General features: G+C 37.2%; 1 protein-coding gene across 9 annotated transcripts in view; it reads right to left on the bottom strand.

Annotated features, from left to right (window-relative positions):
• CEP128 (centrosomal protein 128) overlaps positions 1–26,393 on the bottom strand; it is a 479,221-nt gene that overhangs the window by 341,180 nt on the left and 111,648 nt on the right. For all 9 annotated transcript variants that reach the window (XM_070378430.1, XM_070378426.1, XM_070378432.1 and 6 more), the window contains 4 exons: positions 26,056–26,142; positions 22,654–22,728; positions 20,882–21,014; positions 12,753–12,898 (listed from right to left, as the gene is read on the bottom strand). In XM_070378430.1, the coding sequence (XP_070234531.1) occupies positions 12,753–12,898; positions 20,882–21,014; positions 22,654–22,728; positions 26,056–26,142 (441 nt within the window). The remainder of the gene's footprint in view (positions 1–12,752; positions 12,899–20,881; positions 21,015–22,653; positions 22,729–26,055; positions 26,143–26,393) is intronic.

Below are 26,393 nucleotides of genomic sequence, written 5' to 3'. Positions count from 1 at the left end.
AAAGCTTCTGCACATCAAAGGAAACTATTAGCAAGGTGAAAAGACAGCCTTCAGAATGGGAGAAAATAATAGCAAATGAAGCAACTGACAAACAACTAATCTCAAAAATATACAAGCAACTCCTACAGCTCAACTCCAGAAAAATAAATGACCCAATCAAAAAATGGGCCAAAGAACTAAATAGACATTTCTCCAAAGAAGACATACAGATGGCTAACAAACACATGAAAAGATGCTCAACATCACTCATTATCAGAGAAATGCATATCAAAACCACTATGAGGTACCATTTCACACCAGTCAGAATGGCTGTGATCCAAAAGTCTACAAATAATAAATGCTGGAGAGGGTGTGGAGAAAAGGGAACCCTCTTACACTGTTGGTGGGAATGCAAACTAGTACAGCCACTATGGAGAACAGTGTGGAGATTCCTTAAAAAACTGGAAATAGACCTGCCTTATGATCCAGCAATCCCGCTGCTGGGCATACACACTGAGGAAATCAGAAGGGAAAGAGACACGTGTACCCCAATGTTCATCGCAGCATTGTTTATAATAGCCAGGACATGGAAACAACCTAGATGTCCATCAGCAGATGAATGGATAAGGAAGCTATGGTACATATACACAATGGAGTATTACTCAGCCATTAAAAAGAATACATTTGAATCAGTTCTAATGAGGTGGATGAAACTGGAGCCTATTATACAGAGTGAAGTAAGCCAGAAGGAAAAACACCAATACAGTATACTAACGCATATATATGGAATTTAGAAAGATGGTAACAATAACCCTGTGTACGAGACAGCAAAAGAGACACCGATGTATAGGACAGTCTTATGGACTCTGTGGGAGAGGGAGAGGGTGGGAAGATTTGGGAGAATGGCATTGAAACATGTAAAATATCATGTATGAAACGAGATGCCAGTCCAGGTTCGATGCACGATACTGGATGCTTGGGGCTGGTGCACTGGGACGAACCAGAGGGATGGTATGGGGAGGGAGGAGAGAGGAGGGTTCAGGATGGGGAACACATGTATACCTGTGGCGGATTCATTTTGATATTTGGCAAAACTAATACAATTATGTAAAGTTTAAAAATAAAATAAAATTAATTAAGAGGTAAAAAAAAAAAAAGAAAGAAAATCCATTTCTAAAGATGATGTCAGAAACAATGGCCATCTTGGGGGTGAGCATTTAAGAGGCTGGTAGTTTCCATAATACTAGTAGGAACAAAACAACAGACCATATAGAAGTCTAACAGACAGACTCAGGTAATAACATAGCTACAGAGAGCCCTCTTGGGACCAGAGAATACCCCAAAGACTGGCTGGTAACCACACCCAACCCTGCAAAGAGCCCCAACTTAAACTGAGTCAATTGCAGAGCAATTTTTACCAAAGGACACTGTCCAAAAAAAAAAAAAAAAAATCTGCTAGCAATTAGCAGAGAGGCTAAAAGCTAAGAGAGATAACAAAGCCACCCTATCCATAGTTTAATGGGAGGAGCAGAAAATCAGACAATTAAAGACTCCCAGTGAAAACAATAATCATCCTTGGCGGCCACAGACACTGTGCACATATCCGAGGCGGCACCTCTGACAAAGGAATCATTGGCTTCACATTGCAGTGCAAATAGGTTTCACTAAACTATTCCAGCCATTTCACTAAACTAATAATAAAGCAAACAACAACAAACCCAAGAAAGTAGTGAATTAATTAGCACCTAGAATTAACACAATATATTTTCTTTACAGGTCCTATTTCAATAAAAATTATAAAGTTCAAAAAAAACAATAGGAAGGTGCAACCTACATGAAGCAAAACCGTAGACAATAAAAAATGTCTCTCAAGGGGTCCAGATGTTGAACTTAAACAACAAAGATTTAAAATCAACTATTAGAAATGTACTCTGCATATCAAGATTGCCAGGAGAAATATCAATAACCTCAGATATGCAGATGACACCACCCTTATGGCAGAAAGTGAAGAGGGACTAAAAAGCCTCTTGATGAAAGTGAAAGATGAGAGTGAAAAAGTTGGCTTAAAGCTCAACATTCAGAAAACTAAGATCATGGCATCGGGTCCCATCACTTCATGGGAAATACATGGGGAAACAGTGTCAGACTTTATTTTGGGGGGCTCTAAAATCACTGCAGATGGTGACTGCAGCCATGAAATTAAAAGACGCTTACTCCTTGGAAGGAAAGTTATGACCAACCTAGATAGCATATTGAAAAGCAGAGACATTACTTTGCCAACAAAGGTCCGTCTAGTCAAGGCTATGGTTTTTCCAGTGGTCATGTGTGGATGTGAGAGTTGGACTGTGAAGAAAGCTGAGAGCCGAAGAATTGATGCTTTTGAACTGTGGTGTTGGAGAAGACTCTTGAGAGTCCCTTGGACTGCAAGGAGATCCAACCAGTCCATTCTGAAGGAGATCAGCCCTGGGATTTCTTTGGAAGGAATGATACTAAAGGTGAAACTCCAGTACTTTGGCCACCTCATGCGAAGAGTTGACTCATTGGAAAAGACCGTGATGCTGGGAGGGATTGAGGGGCAGGAGGAGAAGGGGACGACAGAGGATGAGATGGCTGGATGGCTTCACTGACTCGATGGACGTGAGTCTGAGTCAACTCCAGGAGTTGGTGATGGACAGGGAGGCCTGGTGTGCTGCGATTCACGGGGTCGCAAAGAGTTGGACATGACTGAGCGACTGAACTGAACTGAATTAGAAATGTGTACCAGGAACTAAAGGAGATAATGGGGGAGAAAAAAAGAAGCACATGAAGAAAATATCTCATTAAATAGAGAAAATCAGTAAAAAAGATAGAAATTATTTTACCAGTAGAAATTCTAGAACTGTAGAGTACAATAAGTAAAATGAAAAACTCACTTGAAAGACTCAATAGTAGATTTGAGTTGGCAGAAGAAAGGATCTAAGAACTGAAGATAAATCAATAGAATATGAAATGTGATGGGGATAAAAAGAATAAAAATGGATAAAACCTGAGAGAAATGTGGAATACCAAAATATATATAACAAAAATACCAAAAGAAAAAAGGAAGGAAAGAAAGGAAAGGAAAAGTACAAGAAGAAATAATGGCTGAAAGCTTGAAATTTAAAGAAAAGCATTGATCTGTATTTCCAAAAGCATGATGAACCCCAAACAGAATAAAAACAAATAGATCCATATCTAAATATATAGTAAAATGCTGAAAGAGAAAGAAAATGAGAAAATCTTAAAAGGAATAAGAGAAACATTACTCATCACGTATGAGGGAACGCCAAAAGAGTAACAGCTGACTTCTCACGACAAACAATGCAAAACAGAAATCAATGAGATGACATATTCAAAGTGCTGCAAGATAGTCAGGGAATTTCCTGCCCGTCCAATGCTTAGAACTTGCCACTTTCACTGCCAGGCCCCAGGTTTGATCTCTGGTTGGAGAACTAAGATCCCCAAGCTGCACAGTGCAGCCAAAAAAAAGTCAACTGAAACCCTACATTCAGCAAAATTCTTTTTAAAATGAGGTTAAAGACATTCTGAAACAAAAACTGAGAGAATTTGTTGCTAGTAGGCCAGTCTTACAAGAAATACTAAAGGAAGGTTTTCATTCTTTGATGAATAATAGCAATTGATGTTTAATATTGATGTTTAATAGCATCAATAAAATTGATGTTTATTAAATAAAATTAATAAAATTGATGCTTAATAGCAATTCTAATACACATATATGCAAAACAGTACAACTAGAAACCCTGTGACTCCACCACCGTAGTCACAGATGACTGAACCAAGAAATTAATACTAAACTCAAGACAGCCATCTAGAGTTGACTCAAGTTTTTCTGTTTTGGAATAAAGAGTCTCAATAATGACACAGTGTAGTTACATATATGAAATTTGTTTTTTTGCATGAAGTCCAGCAGGGCAATTATCAAAATAATTTCTTGACTCCCTTACATTAAACACCTTCTTGAGAATATCTCAGTTTCCTGTAACCTAAAAGGTATAAACAAGTATAAATGAAGAATGTGACATAAGAATGAAAATACTAAACCTGTAAAACTATGAAACCATTGCTTCAGATTTTTGATCACCAAATGCCATTTTCTGTTTGAAGATGTTTCTGCTGCTTTGTCTTTCCATGACTGTTTGCATGGACACACACTGTTCTGTCCTTGGAGAGCAGGAGCCATCCTGGTGCACTAGTGATGGAGCAGTCTCATGACCACTTCCAAAGAGTCAAGGCACCAAGCCCAGACCCCTGTGCCCCATTCTAAGCCTCACAGTGATTCTGCCCATCCATGCTGAAGAGGCCTGGTTCTTCTAGCAAACTGATATTTCAGTACAAAATGTGAGTTCAATGACTGTGCCTTTACTGAGGGCAATGTTGATTTCATTTGTGGACAAGAGATCCTAGCACCAGAACCAATACCTAACAGGCCCTTCATCAAAATTTACTGAATGAAAGATTGCATAAGTTGTTTTTCTTCTTGCCAATTAGAAAATACATTAAAAAGAAAAACAGAACACAAAACCAATCCACATACCATTAATACATATCCTAAGCATACATATGGATGGAGGTCTCATAAAACTCTTTATAGAGTAATAAGGAAAAAGTGTGCATAACCTTCTGTTAAACTCTATCTACCCATCCAGCTCTTAATTTAGTTATATTTCAATTCTCAGATTTCCAATGATTCTTTTCATCGTGTCCTATTCTCTCCTAGAATTAAATATCATAAAACCTAATTTCTTAACATATTAATTACCATTGATTAAAGCTGGCTTCTAACACCTATAACATCTGAATAGTCTATATGCCTGTTTCTTTTTTTTTTTCCTCTTACTAAATAGTATGATTTTGTTTCCTGATTTGCCTGCTAAGTTTTGATCAAAGGCTAGATACTGTATGACAAATTATTGAAATAATATGTGGGCTCTGGCTGATATGTTCTTTCCCAAAAGATTTACAGTTGACCCTTGAACACCACAGAGGCTTAATTCAAGTATAACTTATAGCTGGCCCTCCATATCCATAGTTCCTCACCATGGAGTCAACCAGCTACAGAGCATGTAGTACTGAAATACTTAATACTGAAAAATATCCATATATAAGTGGACCCATGCAATTCAAACTCACGTTATTCAAGAGTCAACTGTACTTTTGTGTAAATGGGTAGTTAAGATAGGGACAGATAAAACCAAACCACATTCAAAGTTATGTTACAGTTTTTGTGACTGTTGGTGTATTTTCAGTTCACCCAGAGCCCTGGTGTTTAGCCATTTGGGTATCCTAATTGAAAGTACACGATGTTTACCAGGCTCTTCCTCTTCAGTGGGCCTAAGCTATGTCTAAAGCTCTTCTCAATTTGTGATTCAGAAGATGTCAGGCCCATTACTCTGCATTCCACTCCTTACGAGAATACTTGCTCCTTCTTGTCCTTGTGCCCAGATAACTATCTGTCACTTCGAACAAAATTTGTAAACATATGTCATCCTCAGCTTTCACAGTTTTTCTCAAAAGGAGAATATTTTCTGCAAAAAGTTAATACCATTACCAAAGGCAGAACTGTTTTTCAATCAGAATTGCCAAAAGTTTGGCTAATTCATAATCTTCTTTCAGTTCAGTTCAGTACAGTCACTCAGTCGTGTCTGACTCTTTGCGACCCCATGAATTGCAGCACACCAGGCCTCCCTGTCCATCAGCAACTCCCGGAGTTCACTCAGACTAACGTCCATCGAGTCAGTGATGCAATCTGCCATCTCACCCTCTGTCGTCCCCTTCTCCTCCTGCCCCCAATCCCTCCCAGCACCACAGTCTTTTCCAATGAGTCAACTCTTCGCATGAGGTGGCCAAAGTACTGGAGTTTCAGCTTTAGCATCATTTCTTCCAAAGAAATCCCAGGGCCTATCTCCTTTAGAATGGACTGGTTGGATCTTCTTGCAGTCCATGGGACTCTCAAGAGTCTTCTCCAACAACACAGTTCAAAAGCATCAATTCTTCAGCGCTCAGCTTTCTTCACAGTCCAACTCTTACATCCATACGTGACTACTGGAAAAACCATAGCCTTGACTAGACGGACCTTTGTTGGCAAAGTAATGTCTCTGCATTTGAATATGCTATCTAGGTTGGTCAAAACTTCCCTTCCAAGGAGTAATCGGCTTTAAATTTCATGGCTGCAATCACCATCTGCAGTGATTTTAGAGCCCAAAAGAATAAAGTCTGACACTGTTTCCATAGATGTTTCCCCATGTATTTCCCATGAAGTGATGGGACCAGATGCCATGATCTTCGTTTTCTGAATGTTGAGATTTAAGCCAACTTTTTCACTCTCCACTTTCACTTTCATCAAGAGGCTTTTGAGTTCCTCTTCACTTTCTGCCATAAGGGTGGTGTCATCTGCATATCTGAGGTTATTGATATTTCTCCCGGCAATCTTGATTCCAGCTTGTGCTTCTTCCAGTCCAGCGTTTCTCATGATGTACTCTGCATATAAGTTAAATAAGCTGGGTGACAATATACAGCCTTGACGTACTTCTTTCCCTATTTGGAACCAGTCTGTTGTTCCATGTCCAGTTCTAACTGCTGCGTCCTGACCTGCATATAGGTTTCTCAAGAGGCAGGTCAGGTGCTCTGGTATTCCCATCTCTTTCAGAATTTTCCACAGTTTACTGTGATCCACACAACATTTTATCACTATGGATTCCCCCAAAATATAAAAACTGCATAATATAAACATATATTTCACCCACGTAAAATACTACAAACTAGATGCATTTAATACATTTGAAGAAACTTGTGAACATTAACCTTTATGTTAGTCATGTATAATTATTAAAAAGTAAAAAAAAGTTTCCTTAGTGTGTATGAATAATTTAATTTTCTTACAAAGATAATTTATACTATTTGAACATTTCCAAGAGTATAATGAATTTGTTGACTTTTCATGGTTTGAGGCTCAGTACAATTTCATTTCCATTTGTAGAAATTTACCTGAAAACAAGCATCTAAAAAATAATTTAATTTTCCACCTAAAATGATATGCTATCAAATTAAAATCACTCCAATGATAAGGTAACTATAAGGACTACAAGAATAATGCACATTGTAAATCTGCTTATTATAAAGTCTGCTTTGCCCCCTTTTAGTGGCATGTGTGGTAGTCAAGAAATGAAGAACCATCAGTCACTGAGATATAAAGATATTACCTCATTTGTCTCATATCATCCACTTTTCTAAAGCAAGTACTTCAATAATTATTCCCGATAATTTATAATTGCTTTAAATAGTAAATCTACATTAAGCTATCATAAGTTTTCAACACATCATTATTTTGTGAGGCATGTAAGTTTCTTTCTCTCTCAGCACTACCCCATTCATGCATGCACACACACACAGGTGCACACACACACACACCACATACAAAGAATCACAAAGGCCTATGTATTCAATTTATATGTAAAACATGATGCAGAAGATCATGATTTCAGAAAACTAAGAACTTGAAAATGGACATTTTCATTCCTAAATTTTTTATTTACCACATTCAAATGTGTGTATGTGTGAGTGAGTAAGTGAGTGAGTGTGTGTGTGCGCGTGTGTTTGTGTACATGCAAGCGCTCAGTCTCTTCAGTTGTGTCCAACTCTTGGCAATCCTATGGACTGCAGCCCACCAGGCTCCCCTGTCAAGGAATTCTCCAGGCAAGAATACTGGAGTGGGTTGCCATGTCCTCCTCCAGGGAATCTTCCCGACTCAGGGATCGAACCCACACCTCCTGCATTGCAGGCAGATTCTTTATCCACTGAGCCACCTGGAAAGCCAATTCAAATGATAATTATAATAAATATTAATGCTAGTTTAAAAAAATTAAAATATTCAGTTCACTTCTGCTTTCTGGCTTTGTGGAAATACTCATTGTAACTCAGAGTTACAGAAAACAGAAAAACTGTCTTTCTTCAAGCTCCTAAAATTTCTATATTTTCATACAGATGAAATCTCAGACTTAAGCTAAATCTTGCAGGAACTGTAAAGGTTTATTTAGCCTTAGAGTTTTTACTTGTAACACATCTCTGTCAATAATCATATTTTTTAAGAACTTGGGATATGGTGCATCTATGGTCTTAACAACTGTCGTAATGTGAGAGTTGTCTGATTAATAATACAGGCAGACTTCATCTCTACCAGATTTCATGATTTTACCCTCTCATCTATATGTTTTGCTGCCAATAGTTTTCTTTAAAACCTAACTTGGATATTAAAAATTACTTACTGCTCAGATAATACCTTATTTTACAATAGGCACTTGGATAAGGAAGAAATTATTAAGATTAAAAAAAAAAGAAGTATAATAGGAAATTGCAGACAGGGGTATTAAGATGGCTAAGATGATAGGTCTCTAAAAAGAATTTAAAAGTAGTATTGAAGTGGGCATTACTGCATAGCAAAGTGGCCAGCTTTATATAAAAAATGCAAGGATCAAAAGAGTTTACTCAAAAGCATGCACAAAAGGAACAATCTTCCTTCGGTTTCTACTGTACTAATCATAAAAAGTTGTTATTGATTATCATTTATTTTCCACTATCTTCTCTCTTTTTAAAAGCAAATACTAGCATTATAGTCTCAAGTTTCTGCTAATGAATAATCATGTCAGTTGTCACTCAATTATCACTTTCAAACTTAATCTAAATTATGTACAGAGCCTTTTTTAATCTTTTTTTAAGTTCTTCCTTGAATTTAAAAGTCAAATTTTTTTTTCAAGAAGAGTAAGTTGATGGAAGATGGAGGCTGAGATTAAATCAGAAAGAATCACTGATCAAGGATGCTTGGAATTCTTATGAATACAAATAGCCTATCAAGGTTAATGAGTTCAATTCAAGTTTAGAAGGAGAGAAATATCCCACTTAGTATTTTCTATGCACACAGAGATTTAAGGTCTTTGGTGGAATTTGAAAGGTAAATTATGCAAACTCAAATGTAGCTTTCATTTGGGTTTTTCATAAGCTATTCTCAATTGTTTTACCCCAGTGTTGAACTACTTAAAATATATATTCTGGACCAACAAAAACTAATACAATTAGTGAGAAAGAGCAAAGGTCCCCTTGAATACTGACAACTTTTTCGAAATGAATGTGCTTTTAAAGAATTACTAGACAACAAATGCCAGCTTTGAAAAATAACCATAAAATTTTTCTGCAATATATTCTTTCAGTCAACAAATATTAACTGAGTGCCTAAATGCAAAGTAAAGTAGGCCTTAGGAAGCATCGTTACGAACAAAGCCTAGTGGAGGTGATGGAATTCCAGTTGAGCTATTTGAAATACTAAAAGATGATGCTCTGAAAGTGCTGCACTCAATATGTCAGCAAATTTGAAAACTCAGCAGTGGCCACAGGACTGGAAAAGGTTAGGTTTCATTCTAATCCCAAAGAAAGGCAATGCCAAAGAATGCTCAAACTACCGCACAATTGCACTCATCTCACACGCTAGTAAAGTAATGCTCAAAATTCTACAAGCCATGCTTCAGCAATATATGAACCATGAACTTCTAGATGCTCAAGCTGGATTTAGAAAAGGTAGAGGAACCAGAGATCAACTTGCCAACATCTACTGTATCACTGAAAAAGCAAGAGAGTTCCAAAAAAAAACATCTACTTCTGCTTTATTGACTATGTCAAAGCCTTGACTGTGTGTATCACAATTAACTGTGGAAAATTCTTAAAGAGATGGGAATACCAGACCACCTGACCCGCCTCCTGAGAAATCTGTATACACCTCAAGAAGCAACAGTCACAACTGGACCTGAAACAACAGACTGGTTCCAAATCAGGAAAAGAGTGTATCAAGGTTCTATATTGTCATCCTGCTTATTTAACTTATATGCCGAGTACATCATGAGAAACGCTGGGCTGGATGAAGCACAAGCTAGAATCAAGACTGCCGGGAGAAATATCAATAACCTCAAATATGCAGATGACACCACCCTTATGGCAGAAAGTGAAGAAGAACTAAAGAGCCTCTTGATGAAAGCAAAAGAGGAGAGTGAAAAATTTGGCTTAAAGCTCAACATCCAGAAAACTAAGATCATGGCATCTGGTCCCATCATTTCATGACAAATAGATGGGGAAACCATGGAAACAGTGAGAGATTTTATTTTGGGGGGCTCCAAAATCACTGCAGATGGTGACTTCAGCCATGAAATTAAAAGATGCTTGCTCCTTGGAAGAAAAGTTATGACCAACCTAGACAGCATATTAAAAAGCAGAGACACTACTTTGCCAACAAAGGTCCATCTAGTCAAAGCTATGGTTTTTCCAATAGTATTGTATGGACGTGAGTGTTGGACTTTAAAGAAAGCTGAGCACCAGAGAATTGATGCTTTTGAGCTGTGGTGTTGGAGAAGACCCTTGAGAGTCCCTTGGACTACAAGGAGATCCAACCAGTCCATCCTAAAGGAGATCAGTCCTGGGTGTTCACTGGAAGGACTGATGCTGAAGCTGAAACTCCAATACTTTGGCCACCTGATGTGAAGAGCTGACTCAGTGGAAAAGACCCTGATGCTGGGAGGGATTGGGGGCAGGAGGAGAAGGGGACTACAGAGGATGAGATGGTTGCATGGCATTACCGACTCAATGGACATGGGTTTGGGTGGACTCCAGGAGTTGGTGATGGACAGGGAGGCCTGGCGTGCTGCGGTTCATGGGGTCGCAAAGAGTTGGACACAACTCAGCGACTGAACTGAACTGAACTGAAGATAACATCAAGCATAATAAAATTCAAATTTTAGAGGTTCCAGAAGGAGAGGAGAAAGAAAGAGGCAAAAATGAATTTGGTGAAACCATGGTTGAAAATTTAACCTGTAGTAAGAAACACATATCCAGAACCAGAAACAAAGAAAATCCCAAACAAAATGAAAGAGATCTACGCCAAGACCTAGCATAGTTAAAACAGCAAAAGTTAAAGAAAGAATTTTAAAGGCAGTCAAAAAGAAAAAGAAAAACTGGAGTGTCATCCAAGGGAAGCCCCAGAGGCTATCACCTATTTCTCAGCAGAGACTTTGCAGGTCTACAGGGAACGGCATAGTATATTTTATTTAAAGTGATGAAAGGAAAAAATATCTACAACCAGTGATACTCACATGGCAAAGTTATTCAGAACTGAAGGAGAGAAAGTTTCCCAGACAAGCAAAAACTAAAAAGAGTTTAACAACAGTAAACCAGCCTTCCAAGAAATGTTAAAGCAACTTCTTTAAGTGGAAAAGGAAAGGCCCTATAAAGATAGGAAAAATGAATGAAAGGAAAAATGTACTTTACTAGGAAAGAAAAATACATAGTAAAGGCAATGAATGAACCACTTAAAAAGCGAGTGAAATGTTAAAAAACACAAGTCATAAAAACAAACCCATAGATACAGAGAACAGACTAATGGTTATCACAAGGGACGGGACAGAATCGGGGTTGGAGGCAAAAATGGGTAAAGGGGATCAAATGTATGCTGATGAAAAGAAACTAAATTTTTGGTGGTGAACACAATGTAGTGGAAAGGAGGAGAAATATAATACATGAAACTTATACAGTATTATGAACCAACATTACCTCAATAAAATATAAAATTTTAAGCCAAAAAAAGTTAAGTTGAATTAAAAAGTCACAGAGAGAATAGTCAATAATACTATAATTAACATGGCATGGTACATCATCTATAAAAACATAAAAATCACTATGCTGTACAGCTGAAACTAATATAGTATTCTAAGTCAACTATATTCCCATTAAAAAATTAATAAAGAAATAAACATGCAGAGGCTTTGTAAAGAAAATGTCACTGTTTAATTATCTTTAAACATGAACCTGAAACAAATCTAAAATATATTTGGTACTGATGCACTGACAAGATGAAAGAGAAAGTTAAGACTGCGGTAACATTAAATATTTCCTTTGGATTTTATAAAGTTAGATACTTTTCACACCAATTTTCTACCTTTCATTATAACTTAGGAAATTCTTCCAATGTGACTACTTATTACAATTGGAGCACAACTTCACAAACAACAACAGATACAGAGAAAGACTGATGCATATCTAGTTCCAAATGTGTCCTCCATGTTTGCATGGATCTAATTTACATAATTAAAATGGGAATTAAGCCATTTTCTTTTATCAAGTTCTTTCCTTTGATTTTTTAATAGTTTTTGATAATTACTTTTATCTAGCACCATCTGTGCTAGATAAAAGGCAAGTAGGAAACGGGAGCTGCCTAGTTACACTTCACTCATCATTCATGACTACTACACAACTCTAAATTGATGGAGGCATCGCACCTCTACCTCATGCAAAACAGCTAGAGATTTGAAAACTTTTCTATTTCCAAAGACAAAAATATCAGTAACACCTTATTGCTATGCCTTTTGCCAATTTCACCCCCACCTTGCTCCCCCACACCCACCACAAATAACTGCGGTTCCTTGAGAGAAGAAAGATCCCTTCTGTCTGAGGGAAGGGCTCAACTGCTAGTGGAAGAATATTTGCAGCTTCATAGGTATCCTGGCTTTGAGGTCCAAATGAAGAGAAATGAATCCGCAGAAATTTATCTATGTAATTAAAGTAACCATCTAGATAACTTGACATTATCTCCACCCAAACTTGAGTTCGTAAAACATCACAACCTTTATATTAAAATTTCACTAAGCAATGCTATGAAACAAAACTAAAGTCTTTTGAACATGGCTTAAACATAGCAAAGTCACCTCCACTTGGGCTGCCAAATGTACTTTCTCCTTGTCTTTTCGCTCCAAGCACCGCTTCACTTCCTCTAACTCAGAAGCCATTGCACTGAAGTTCAGCTGCACTCTCAAATCTGACATCTGCTTCTCCAGATCCTCTCGCTCAACCCCTTAAAAGAGAAAATGTAAAGCGTGATGGATGTTCGTTACTCACAGGATAATGTACTCTCAAATGGTAGGCTTATTAATATTAACTCTACTCCATACAATCCACTTATTAAATGTCGCTGTCACCAACGCACCATTCTATTATTTCAAGTCTTACACAATTTTCTAAAATACATAGCTACATCATCCAGTGTTATCCCATTTTGATACTGTACTTGGACTGCTATCTGATTTCCAGTATAATTTATTTCAGGAAAATTCTATGCATTTTTCTTTAATTTGTGTTATATCCCTATATTACCCCCAAACTCTAAAACAAAAATACTGAAAGAATTTTCAACTAAGCTTCTACAGCTTACTGAAGTTACTGAAGTTCACACAACAAAATGCTTTTCTTGCAACATAAGCAAAGGAGGCAGCTAAATCTTGACTGTGTTCTGACCTTTAACTTACTAGTTCTGGAGACAACAACCTACAATGAACAATATAAATTGACATAGTATATACTTTTAGTTCAATATGAAATATTTGGTATATGATGAAAAGGGCACTGTAACACCATCTTTTTAAAAAATAAACACAAAAACCCTTTTCTCAAAGAGCTTGCATTCTAAGAACAGGAAGAAGATATAAATAAAGTACTTCTATGAAGTTAAGATGTCAAAAACTGGCACATATACTCTTTTCTAGTACTTTCACTTCCAGAAAAGGAAAGAAGGAAGGAAACACTAGCAAATACAATTTACAGATCATTCATAAGACACATCCCAACTTCAGAAATATTAAACTGTCAAAATTGTACAGCGTGTATGAAAGATGCATAAGTATTTTAACAGGGATAAGAAGACCCTCAGATACTATACAGATATTTCCCTGTATCTGTATAATTTCTGTATAGTAAATGGTTATCATACAAAATCAGTCCAAAGGACAGAATGATTAACTCTATCTTAATAAGAAACTGAGTTTGTAAAAATTGGTTTAAAAGTTAGTTCTGAAAAATAGATAAAAAATTTCACCTAGCAAAGCAGATAAAGTTGGGTTGATATTTCAGGGAAAGGAAATAGCATAAAGCACCTAGGAACAATATTGGATTTCATATTCGGGTAACTGCACACATCACGTTCTACATAGCTAATACTTGTGAGGAAGGTGAGTCAGCAGACTCAGCAGTCATGCGCTGCCAGGGAGCTTGGAAATCAGCCTACAGACTAAGAGTTAGCAAACATTTTCTGTAAAAGGTCAGACAGTAAATATTGCAGCTATATGGTCTCTGTCAAAACTACTCATCTTTGATATTATATTACAAAAGTGACCTGGACAATGCATAAATGAATGGGAGTAGCTGTATTCCAATAAAGTTTCTATATTCAAAAACAGGAAGCAGTCTGGATTCGGCTCTGGATTTGGCAGGCGTGGGCAAAGGAGTGGGCCATCCTTTGCCCACTCCTGCTAGATCATCAACCTGAAAATATGCATATTTTTACGTATAAATGTATTTATTCATTTGAAAAATACATGTATCCATTCATCTTAAAAATAACTTTTATAAATTTATTAATATATACCCACGTGTTCCAAGTCACTTTAGTCATGTCCAACTCTTTGTGAACTCATGGACTGTAGCCTGCCAGTCTCCTCTGTCCCTGGGATTTTCCAGGCAAGAATAATGGAGTGGGTTGCCATCCCCTCCTCCCGGGAATCTTCTCCAATCAGGGATCGAACCCATGTCTTTTAAGTCTCCTGCATTGGCAGGCAGGTTCTTTACTGCTGAGCCACCTGGGAAGCCCATATAAATATGCATATGTGTGTGCATCTCTCCCTCTATAGTACCCAGCTATCTATATATAGATCTAGACATGTTTCATGGTATATATAATATTAGAATATACACACATATATGCAAATTAATGTTAGTATGAATATTATTATATAACTTATGAAGATAATATATATGATTATGTATATAAACATACACATATATGTATTTTATAAAACACATCTATGTATTTGATGTGGAGACGTAATATTTTGATATGTTTTACACACAAAATAGCAGTAGTAGCGTATTGTTAGTTGCTCAATCGTGTCCGACTCTTTGTGACCCCATGGATTATAGCCCACCAGGCTCCTCTGTCTATAGGACTCTCCAGACGAGAATACTGGAGTGGGTTGCCATTCCCTTCTCCATAGGAGCTTCCCAACCCAGGGACTGAACCTGGATCTCCTGCATTACAGACAGATTCTTTACCGTCTGAGCTACAGGGAAGTTCCTACATAAAATATTTAAGTGTAGATATATATAAAGGTATAACACATATATGCATATATAATGAAACATTTATAAAAATTAAAATACTTAAAACACAAAGTATACAACACAAATAGTGTTAGAGACACTCTCCTCCCAGAGGATTATCTCATATGCTCCATTTTAAAGAATTCTTGCTACAAACGTTGATGGGTCGGTAGAGGATAGCAGTTAAAGAGTTCAAGCCTGGAAAGAAAAAATATTTGGTTTGCTACTTCCCACAAATCTGACTTTAAGCAAGGAATTCGATTTTTTTGCTTTTCAGCCTTTAAAAAAAAATCATTAAAATGGAAATAAGAAGAGTATCCTTCTAATAGAATATTTCTAAGAACTAAAAGACATAGTGGAAGATGAGTAGCATGATGCCCTGTAAGAATTCAATAAATTATGAGAGGTTTTAATCAAGAGAATAACATGACGGGTTTGTGTCTCAGAGGGTCCCTTTTGTAGCAGGACAGAAGATAGATTACAGACAAACTAGCATAATATAAGAGGGTAACAGAGATGAGATAAAGCATGCCTAAACTGGGTTAGTGGGAACACGAAAGAAGCCACTTCAAGAGCTGTCAGGATCTTCAAACAGACAGGATACAGAGACTAATTATATGGAGCGGAGAAGTAAGTTTGGACGTTCTTTGTATTTCAGGCTTATCTGGATAAAGAAACATTTAACCAGTTAAGAGAGGAAATAAAAACAGGTTTGGAGGAAAGTATGAATTCAGTTGTAAACCTGTTCCTGAGCATGCTGGAACAGTACAGAGACACCGAAGGAGCATCTCCATCTGGAGGGTTGGAGGTCAGGAGAGTGAGAAGAGCTCCCTTTAGGGATCATCCTTCCTGGGTGATAGCTAAAGCCTAAGATTAAATAACAACCCCAGAGGAGAAGCACCAAGTGAGAAAATCCATAAATAGGATTCTAGAACATAGCAACATTTAAAATGCAAACTGGAAACAAACGGAAAAGATTCAGATGGAAAGACTGAAAACAACTAAGACAGACGAACCAGGAAACAGTAGGAACAATCAGGTCAGTGGAAGAGCTTTAAGGGAGAGGAAACAAATGGGCAAAAACCAACGCAAGTAATTAAAAATTCCTTTGAATTTGACAGAGGAGACCACTAATAAACTAAGCAAAGTCAATTTTAGAAGCAGAAGTGGAAGTCATTTTGCAGTGAGTAGAGGAACAAAGAGCAGGCAGAAGATGACAAGTACAATTTCTTACATAGAATTTTTTTAAATAATGCAAGCATTCTACAAAGATGAAAACTCTAGAATTATTAAAAGAAGGTGAAGAAGTCCATTGACACAACAATAAAAGAACTTTAAGATTTTCATTAAGCCTGGTAAGTAGCTTAAAAAAGTGAGATTCTCTGAATCCTCAAAGACACCAAAAATAACTAGATTTTATAAGACAACAAAACATAACAAATGTACCATAGAATCTTTTTCCAGACGAAATGAGAATTCCCATGTACAACTTCATGAAAATCTGGTGAATAATCTTAATACTATATTTTACTTTTAAAAATAAATTGTAAAGTTGTTCAGTGGCTAAGCTGTGTCTGACTCTTTGCGACCCCATGGACTGTAGCAAACAAGGCTTTCCAGGCCTTCACAGTCTCCTGAAGTTTGCTCAAACTCATGTTCATTGAGTGGGTGATACCATCCAACCATCTCATCCACTGTCGTCCCCTTCTCCTCCTGCTTTCAATCTTCCACAGCATCAGGGTCTTTTCCAATGAGTCAGCTCTTCGCATCAGGTGGCCAAAATACTGGAACACAGCATTAGTCCTTCCAGTGAATATTCAGGGTTGAGTTCCTTTAGGATTGACTGGTTTGATGTGCTTGCTGTCCAAGGGACTCTCAAGCACCACAGTTCGAAAGCATCAATTCTTCAGCACTCAGACTACTTTATGGTCCAACTCTCACATCTGTACATGACTACTGGAAAAACCATACCTTTGCCTATACAGACCTTTGTCAACAAAGTGATGTCTCTGCTTTTTAATACACTAAGTTTGTCATAGCTTTTCTTCCAAGCTTCTAATGTCAAAATATGTTTAAATTACAATACCACATGAAACTCAACTGAACTTGCTGCTAAGTCGCTTCAGTCATGTCCGACTCTGTGCGACCCCATAGACGGCAGCCCACCAGGCTCCCCCGTCCTTGGGATTCTCCAGGCAAGAAGACTGGAGTGGGTTGCCATTTCCTTCTCCAATGCATGAAAGTGAAAAGTGAAAGGGAAGTCGCTCAGTCGTGTCTGACTCTTAGTGACCCCATGGACTGCAGCCTACCAGGCTCCTCTGTCCATGGGATTTTCCAGGCAAGAGTGCTGGAGTGGGGTGCCATTGCCTTCTCCTTAATGGCATGCAAATATGTTAGGACAAGTATGTCAAAATCTGCCATTTTCTGGTAGATTCAGAAGATTTTCTGGTAATGTGGGAATTCTAACTTAGGCAACATATTGAGTTAAGTGTAGGGAATCTGGGAATTTATAACATCAAACACTTTCTATGGTAATCTAGGCATTTGAGTAAAATGCCTTAATATTTAAATGATTTAGAGCGGAACAATCTTTAGTAGTCTGTTAGAAAACATTATAAAATTTCAACATCACCATTTCTGTTAAACACAAAACTTTCAAAAAGAAACACATCCAGAGTAATTAAATTCTACAACCAAAATCAACAGCTCCACTGAAAAAACATTCTAAAGATTTTCAAACACAATGCCTTTCTAATCAACATTAAAAAAGCCAGTCAGATGGTTCATGACCACTTCTACAATCTGATTAATTTTTTTTTCCAAATCTCCAGGTAACAAAACAAAGATAGAATATTAATTTATATTGAAAATCAGATTAAGAGAAAGTGAAAAGCATAGGGATTTCCAATTTAAGTAAAAATACACACACAAAAATACACTCACACGTATGTGTGTGTGCATGCGTGCACATATGTATGTCGTGTTGTTGTGAAGTCATGAAGTCGCTCAGTCGTGTCCGACTCTTCGTGACCCCATGGACTGTAGCCCACCAGGCTCATCTATCCATGGAATTTTCTAAGCAAGAGTACTGCAGTGGGTTGCCATTTCCTTCTCCAATATATGTATGTGCATGTATTTTTTAAAAATTCCACAACTGGCTTGTTGGCTCTTTCTAAAAGGAAGACTCATAAGATAAGCAGGTCTGACAACTGAAATGGGTTTAAAAATCAAGCAGAGAAGACATTAAAACTGGACACTAATATCAACAACAAGCAAGAGAAATTTGAAATTAAACACACAATGCTATTTACATTAACATCCCCCAAATTAAATGCATGCATGCCAGTCACTCAGTGAGGTCCACCTCTTTGCTACCTCATGAACTGCAGCCCACCAGGCTCCTCTGTCCATGGAATTTTCAGGTAAGAATACTGTAGTGGGTTGCCATTTCCTACTCCAGGGGATCTACCCGAGCCAGGAATCAAACCCATGTCTCCAGAGTCTCCTGCATGAACAGGCAGATTCTTTACCACTGAGCCACCTGAGAAGCCCAAAAATCAAATACTTAAGTATAAATCTAACAAAATCTATATGATGAAAACTACCAAATTCTGATGAAAGAAATCAAGGATGAACAAAATAAATGGAGAGATAATCCATTTTCATGGACAGGAAGACTCAATATTGTCAAAATGTCAGTACTTCTCAACTTCAGCAATAGATTCAACGCAAGCCAATCAAAATCCCAGCAAGTTATTTTGTGTATATTGACAACCTGATTCTAAAGTTACAAAGAGTGGCAAAGAATCCCAAATAGCAAGAGCAACACTGAAAAAGAAGGAAAGAGTTGGAGGACTGACACTATCCAACAAAACAGTGTGGTACTGGCCAAAAAAAAAAAAAAAAGACAGGTAGACACCTGGGACAGAACCAAGAGCCCAGAAGTAGACCCACATAAAACAGTCTACTGATCTTAGACAAAGAACAAAAGCAATACAACGGGGAAAAGAGTCTTTTTAAACAAAGGACACTAGAACTGAAGACTCACACGCAAAAAAAAAAAAAACTGAATCTAGACACAGAATTTAAATCTTCCACGAAAATTAATTCAAAATGGATCACAGATTTAAGTGTAAAATGCAAAATTATAAAACTCTTAGAAGGTAAAGAGAATTATTTGCAGTTTGGCAATGACTTTTTAGATATAACACCAAACTCACAATCCATGAAAGAAAGAAGGAATAAGCTGGACTTCATTAAAATTAAAAATTTCAGCTCTGTGAAAGATAATCTTAAGAGAACGAAAAGCCAAACCGTAAACTGTGCGATATTATTTGCAAAGACATACTGATAAAGGACTGCTATCCAAAATATACAAATGACTCTTAACGATAACAGGAAAACAACTAAGAAATGGGCCAAAGACTTTAATGAATATCTCAGCAGAAAAGATATATATATATATATATATATGTGTGTGTGTGTGTGTGTGTGTGTGTATATATAGTAAATAAGCATATGAATAAATGCTCCACACCATGTTATCAGTAAAATGCAAATTAAAACAAGATGCCACTACAAACCTATCCGGATGGCTAAAATACAGAACGCTGACAATTCTCAATGTTGAGAAGGAGGCAGAACAACAGGAAATCTCATCACTGCTGGTAGAAGGCAAAATGATATAGCTATTTTGGAAGAGAGTTTGAAGATTCTTACAAACCTAACCACTCTTGTCATATGACTGAGCAATCACACTCTCTGATATTTATCCAAAAGAGATGAAACCTTAAGTCTATACAAAAATCTGCACACAGATGTTTAGTTTTCAGCAGTTTTATTCATGATTGCCAAAATGTGGAAGAAACCAAGACAGGCTTCTGTACATAAATGGATAAATAAACTGTGGTACATCCAAACAATGAAATATTATGCAGTGCTTTAAAAACAAAAAAGTTTTATTTTGTTTTGTTTTTCTTTTTCTTTTGAAGAACTTTCAAGCCATGAAAAGACATGGAGGAAACTTAAAAGGAAATTACTAAGTAAAGAAGCCAATCAGAAAAGGCTACATACTGTATGATTCCAACTATTGATTTATTAGATTCTGGAAAAGGCAAAACTAAGGAAACGATAAAAAGATGAGTGTTTGTCAGAGGTTAGGGGGAGAGAGGGATGAATAGTGAAACACAGAGAATTTTAAGGACAGTGAAACTACACTATGATATTATAATGATGGATACATGTCATTACATGTTTGTCAAATCCTATGGAAAACACAATACCAAAAGTGGACCCTACAGTAAACTATGGGCTTTGGACGACAATGATGTGTCAATATCCAATTCATCAGTTACAACAAATGCACCACTGGGGTGAGGGATGTTGACAGCTGAGGAAACTGTGATATGAAGAAGCAGGCATACTCAGGAAATCTCTGTACCATCTGCTCAATACTGCTATAAAATTATGTCTGTTTGTAACAACTGCATGCTAAACTATGATTAATTTGGAAAACCTTGTAGTAGATCAAGAATATGGTGAAAAGAACAGAAGAAAAGCTATTTTGAAAATGAAAATTATTTCAGAAAATCAAAAACAACAGAAATTAACACAATATTGTAAACTAACTATACTCCAATAAAAGTTTTTTAAAAAGGCCCCAGACATTTACAAATCAGAAATATACCTCTCCTAAACCTCCAGTCATCTCCCTGTTCATCCTGAAGACTTGACTGTTGCCTGGAAATCTGAGATACTTGATGATGTAAACCCTTTGGATCTCCTTCTGCTTTCATAAGCTGTGTGCGGAGCTCTTCTACCTAAATACATATAATCAAAGGTGAAGCTTTCATTAGTTTTAAAAGCAGGAAAACAATAATTGAACTTATAATTATTACAAATTATTTCCCTAGGGAAAAAATCACTTCCCACAGATTATTATAAGCACAAGTTGAAACCAAGTTACTTTCATTATGACAAGCACAGAGGAATAGTCCCTTGCTTCACTTCTTTATTCCTATTCCTTTCACAATGAAGGTATTTTCCCCTTCTTTGTGTCTATGACAAATAATTTGACCACATTTTACAAAATCCCTATTTTCACCTCAATCTACTCTACTACTATTAACCCAAATCACCTCCTGTTAAGTACTGTATGTTTTTACATTTTTCATTTATTTTCTTTCATGTGAATGTAGTCTATTGGTTGGTAAAGTCAAGTGAAATGATCACAATTTAAAACATTTTGATATCAAAGTACTGCTCAAAATAAATAAGCACTGAAGGCTGTTGAAAAAAGTATAAACTCCTTGAGGTCAGATACCCTTTTATTCATCTGCATGTATCTGGAGTCTAGCAGGCAAGTCCCCAATGACCATTAAACAAGTTAGTGGTGGCAGAACATCTCAGCTAAAGTCAAAGGGCAACCTAAACACAGAAATCTCTTATTTCAAAAGATTAGAAGTTATAAGGCAGAGTTCTAAAACCAAAAGAATCAGAAGGAATTGAATATAGATATAACCTTCCATAAAAGAAAGTCTAAACTCTGCCAACATTAATTCCATCATACCACTGGCTGCAGAATAAAGCCATTACACGTTTTTAAGGATTTTGTAAAACAGGTGCCATGTTGCATTTTCAGGATTAATCATCAAATAAACTACTCCTGAACATCTATAATGTCTGACATCTTTGCCTACCTAGCATATTATGTAGTGAGTTATGTAACCCATACCTCAAAAGAGAGGCAAGTACAACTGCAATTTACATTAAACACAAGCAGAAAGACAGTTAGAAATCCAATGCCCTTTCCCAGTGTATGTAAGATAGCTATTTCAAGCTACTGAACTTTAAATATCAGAAGCAACAAACAACTATTATGGGCTAATGGGCTACAAAATGTTATGTTTAAAAATTAAGCCTTATCTCTGGTTGAAAGGAAGCAGGTAGCATCTTGAAAACGAGAATATAAGACAATGATACATTCAAGGGAACTTGAACGTGCAAAGGTCTGTTTTATGTGTTTTACTTCCTCCTTCACTCTCCAATGCCTCCTCTAATAAAATTAAGCTCCTGGGAAAATTGTATCTTACCCATCCAGTCTCATTTTTACACTGGTTATGCTAAGAGAGATAATTTCTAAATTGGAGCGGCAATCAGCAAGATACACTGTCACAGGAAGAACTTGGGCTGGTGCTTTGTGCTGGCTTTCTCTGAATCTTCCTGAAAGGATTTCATCTTTTGCTTATGTGTGCTGGCCTGTGGCAGATTCATTTCGATATATGGCAGAACCAATACAATATTGTAAAGTTTAAAAATAAAATAAAATTTTAAAAAAAAGAAAGAAAAAAAAATTTCCTAGACCTGAATTTTTTTGCCCTTTCACAAAGACATTTAATAGAGAAAGAGACTCAATCCTGATTTAATGTAAAAGCAGATTATCATAGCTTGCATACTTACCTGATGCAAAAGTGTTTCTCTGCTGCCTTCTGACTGATTCAGTAACCTTCGAGATAGCTCCAATTCCTGTTGAAGCTAGAGTTTCATCAAAGGATAAGGAAAAATGTCCAGTGGGGCAGAAGAAAACTAAATTATTACAGGCATAGTTTAAGAGGAGAAAAGTGAAAAGGTTTTCAGACTTTTACAGCTAATATAAAAAGGTAAACATCTTGTGATAAACGCATATCAATGCTCCCATTAAAATAATGGTAATTAAATAACAAAAACTGAACCAGACCAGACTGCAGGAGGTCTGCACTCTAGTCAGTTTCATCTCAATTATGACCTGTTTAAATAGTCTTTCCTTAAAGGCCTCCTTTTTGTTATCTCTAAAATAAGGGTTTTATATAAGACAATCTCTGAGCTCCCTTCAGTTTTAAATCATTTTAATGCAAAAGTCTAAAGCGATTTTTTTCTTTAAATTACTACATGTAGTATCATATGAACTAAATTAGAATAAAAATTTCAGGCACCCAATGACTCAAGGTATATTTCATCCAGTTGGTGACTACTTTATATTCTTAATAGTCTTATACTCCTAATATTTCCAATATTCATAACATTTCAAAAATTTTGAAGTATCTCAATTCAGAATAAGACATTTTAAATTTCCCTAATAATACTGCCATTAGATAATACTCACAGAAAATGTGCCAGTTAGGTAACTAAATACGCTACAAAGTCACTGTGCCTAGCTAATTTCAAGTTGAAAAATATAACAGGATGTAAAGGGGAGAAAAATATGCCACCCCAAAGTACACTTCTTTGGCTCAAGTATTATTGTGAGCTGATGGTAAGCAAAGCCCAGCAGACTCAGGAAAAGCTTTTCATCTTCCCCTTAACTGCATAAAAAAATTTAGAAAGCAGGTCTGTACCAGGAAAAGAGCTATTACTAAAGATACTCTCTGTATCTGAAAGATATACCTGCGTGCCAGGGCAAACATCTGTTAACCATAACCCACCCTTCTCACTTCCTCTGAACTGCCTTCCTTCCCTCTGAAGTCCCAGGCCCCTATTCCTTTCCTTAGCTCAGGATGGGAGATAAGCTTCAATTTCAATTGCCTGGCTGCCTTTGTATCTCGTATGTTTGTGGGGCTCCCATATAAAAAAAATTAAACGCTTTTGCTCCTATTAATCTGCTTGATATCAATTTAATTATTAGACCAGCCAAAGAACTAAAAGGTTTGTAAAGGGAAAATCATTTTTCCTCCCCTTTCAAATGGAAAAAATGTTTGCTAAAAATCCAGAGCTTATATATGCTGGACATGCTTGCAATTTGTAAGGGTAAGGTCATTTTGTGAAATCACAAGTTTGGATTAAGATGTTATTAAGTGCTTCGATTTTAATAGTTATCCTAAATTATCACTTCATTTGAACAAACTACTATCTATACATTAGTCCTTCAGAAATTGTGCGTGTGGTCGAGGTGGCTACTAAGGAGAAGCATAGGGGAGCACTGTGGTGATGGAACAGTTCTGTGCTTTGACTGTGGTGGCAATAAGATAAGCACACACAAAAAAGCACACACACAGCCTCACTCGACACAGACACAATAAAACTGGTGAAATCTGCATAAGCTGGATGCATTGCAAGTGTCAATTCACTGGTTTTGATACTGGATGGCAATAAAACAAAATGTTACCATTGAAAATAATTGGGTAAAGGGCACAGGGCACATTTTATTTTGCAACCTCTACAGACCTATTATTATTTCAAAACAATTTTCTAATCCAATTATATAAGCTTTTTAAATACCATACATGCAGCTCAGAAAATAAACATCACATATTTTTTAAAGTAGAGCTGGCCCTTGAACAACATAGGTTAGAACTGCAGAAGTCCATTTACATACGGATTTTTTTTTTTTTTAATTGTAAACACCACAGTTTACAATCACACTAGGACCACAGCCTTGTCTAACTCAATGAAACTAAGCCATGCCTGTGGGGCAACCCAAGACGGGCGGGTCATGGTGGAGAGATCTGACAGAATGTGGTCCACTGGAGAAGGGAATGGCAAACCACTTCAGTATTCTTGCCTTGAGAACCCCATGAACAGTATGAAAAGGCAAAATGATAGGATACTGAAAGAGGAACTCCCCAGGTCAAGTTGACTCATTGGAAAAGACTCTGATGCTGGGAGGGATTGGGGGCAGGAGGAGAAGGGGACGACAGAGGATGAGATGGCTGGATGGCATCACTGACTCGATGGATGTGAGTCTGAGTGAACTCTGGGAGTTGGTGATGGACAGGGAGGCCTGGCGTGCTGCGATTCATGGGGTCACGAAGAGTCGGACATGACTGAGCGACTGAACAGAACTGAACTGGAACACCACAGTATTACAGGATCCCCAGTGTGTTGAATTCACAGGTGTGGAAGTGTAGCTAAACTGCAAATACAGAGGGCCAACTACATTTTATACTCGGATTTTAGACTTCACAGAGGGTCAGGGTTCCTAAGCCCACACTGGTCAAAGGTCAACTCTAAGCCAGCTGTAAAGTACCTGTAGAGGCAGAGAATCCACACAAAATATTACCTGACCAGTTCTCTTGTTTCCATGGCTAAATAAAAAGGGAAGAAATCACCCTGAAGTCAAAGTAGTTTGAAAATCTACCAGGGCCTACCCTGGTCATATTTCCTGGGTAATGTCAGCAGTCTCAGCTCCCAAAGGGCAAGCGTGATGGCCCGACACATCTTGCTTACCACCATGAAGGCAGCAGAAACGCATCATGGAACTCTACGGAATTTGGTGAAATAAAGGAGGCAAAGGCAAACGGAAAAGATAAAGAATGGGATAAAGAATATTACAGCGGGGGCAAATTTTCACTTTATCATTTATTACTCTGGGCTCAGCTTAAAACCTACTCATTTGCAAATTGAAGAGAGTTGTTTGGCCTCTGAATCACCTCCCAATTCTAAAGGGCTAGACTCTGCAGGTTCACAGACATGAATATATAGCAAAGGTTCTTAATATTTAATAAGAACAGAGGATTTTTCAGAACGAGGCTGCTTATTTTTATCTTCTGTAATGAAAATGAACAGATGCAAAATACTCAGCCTTTAAACAACAGGTCTTTCCTAACCCTGCAGCAAAGTCAAGCTCTTTAAATGTTCTCCAACAAGGAATGGCCATGTTTAACCACCGTCTGAAAAAGTAAAGTGGCCAGAAGACAAGGCAGCAAACGACCTGTGCAAGTTTCCAAGAGCAAATAGCAGAGAGCGGCAGAGCCCTGAGGCCAAGGGATTCCACACCAAGACATAAAGGCCTCGCTGCACTAATGAGCAAATGACCTCAGGACATCCAGTGAGCTTCAGTGGCCCCAAACATTAGTACTCTTTGAAAGACGATTTTCAGAATCTTACTTTACTCTTCTCACTTTCTGTTTGTCTTAGCTTATTTTTCATTTCTCCTTCATTCTCCTCTGCTTTAGCTTCTTGTTTCTTCAGTGCCTAGAAAGACAGAATGGGAAAATAAACACTATTAATATTCCAAAAGGATTTATTAAGAAGAAGCTGAGGCAGATGATTATGAATTGCCCAAAACATACACATGAATTACAACCTGCTCATTCACTCAAGTCCTAAGATCACTTTGCTGGGGATCAAATAGAAACACCTTTCCAATCTACCTAATCAAGTTCGACTTAATTTCATTTTTTCCCATCTTTGGGAATTTTATAACACATTCAGAGAACTTAGCT

Source organism: Bos mutus, chromosome 10, assembly GCF_027580195.1.
Source record: "Bos mutus isolate GX-2022 chromosome 10, NWIPB_WYAK_1.1, whole genome shotgun sequence".
Lineage (NCBI taxonomy): Eukaryota > Metazoa > Chordata > Mammalia > Artiodactyla > Bovidae > Bos > Bos mutus.
The sequence above is the reverse complement of the archived record's forward strand: the minus strand, read 5'-3'. Positions and strand labels throughout refer to the sequence as shown.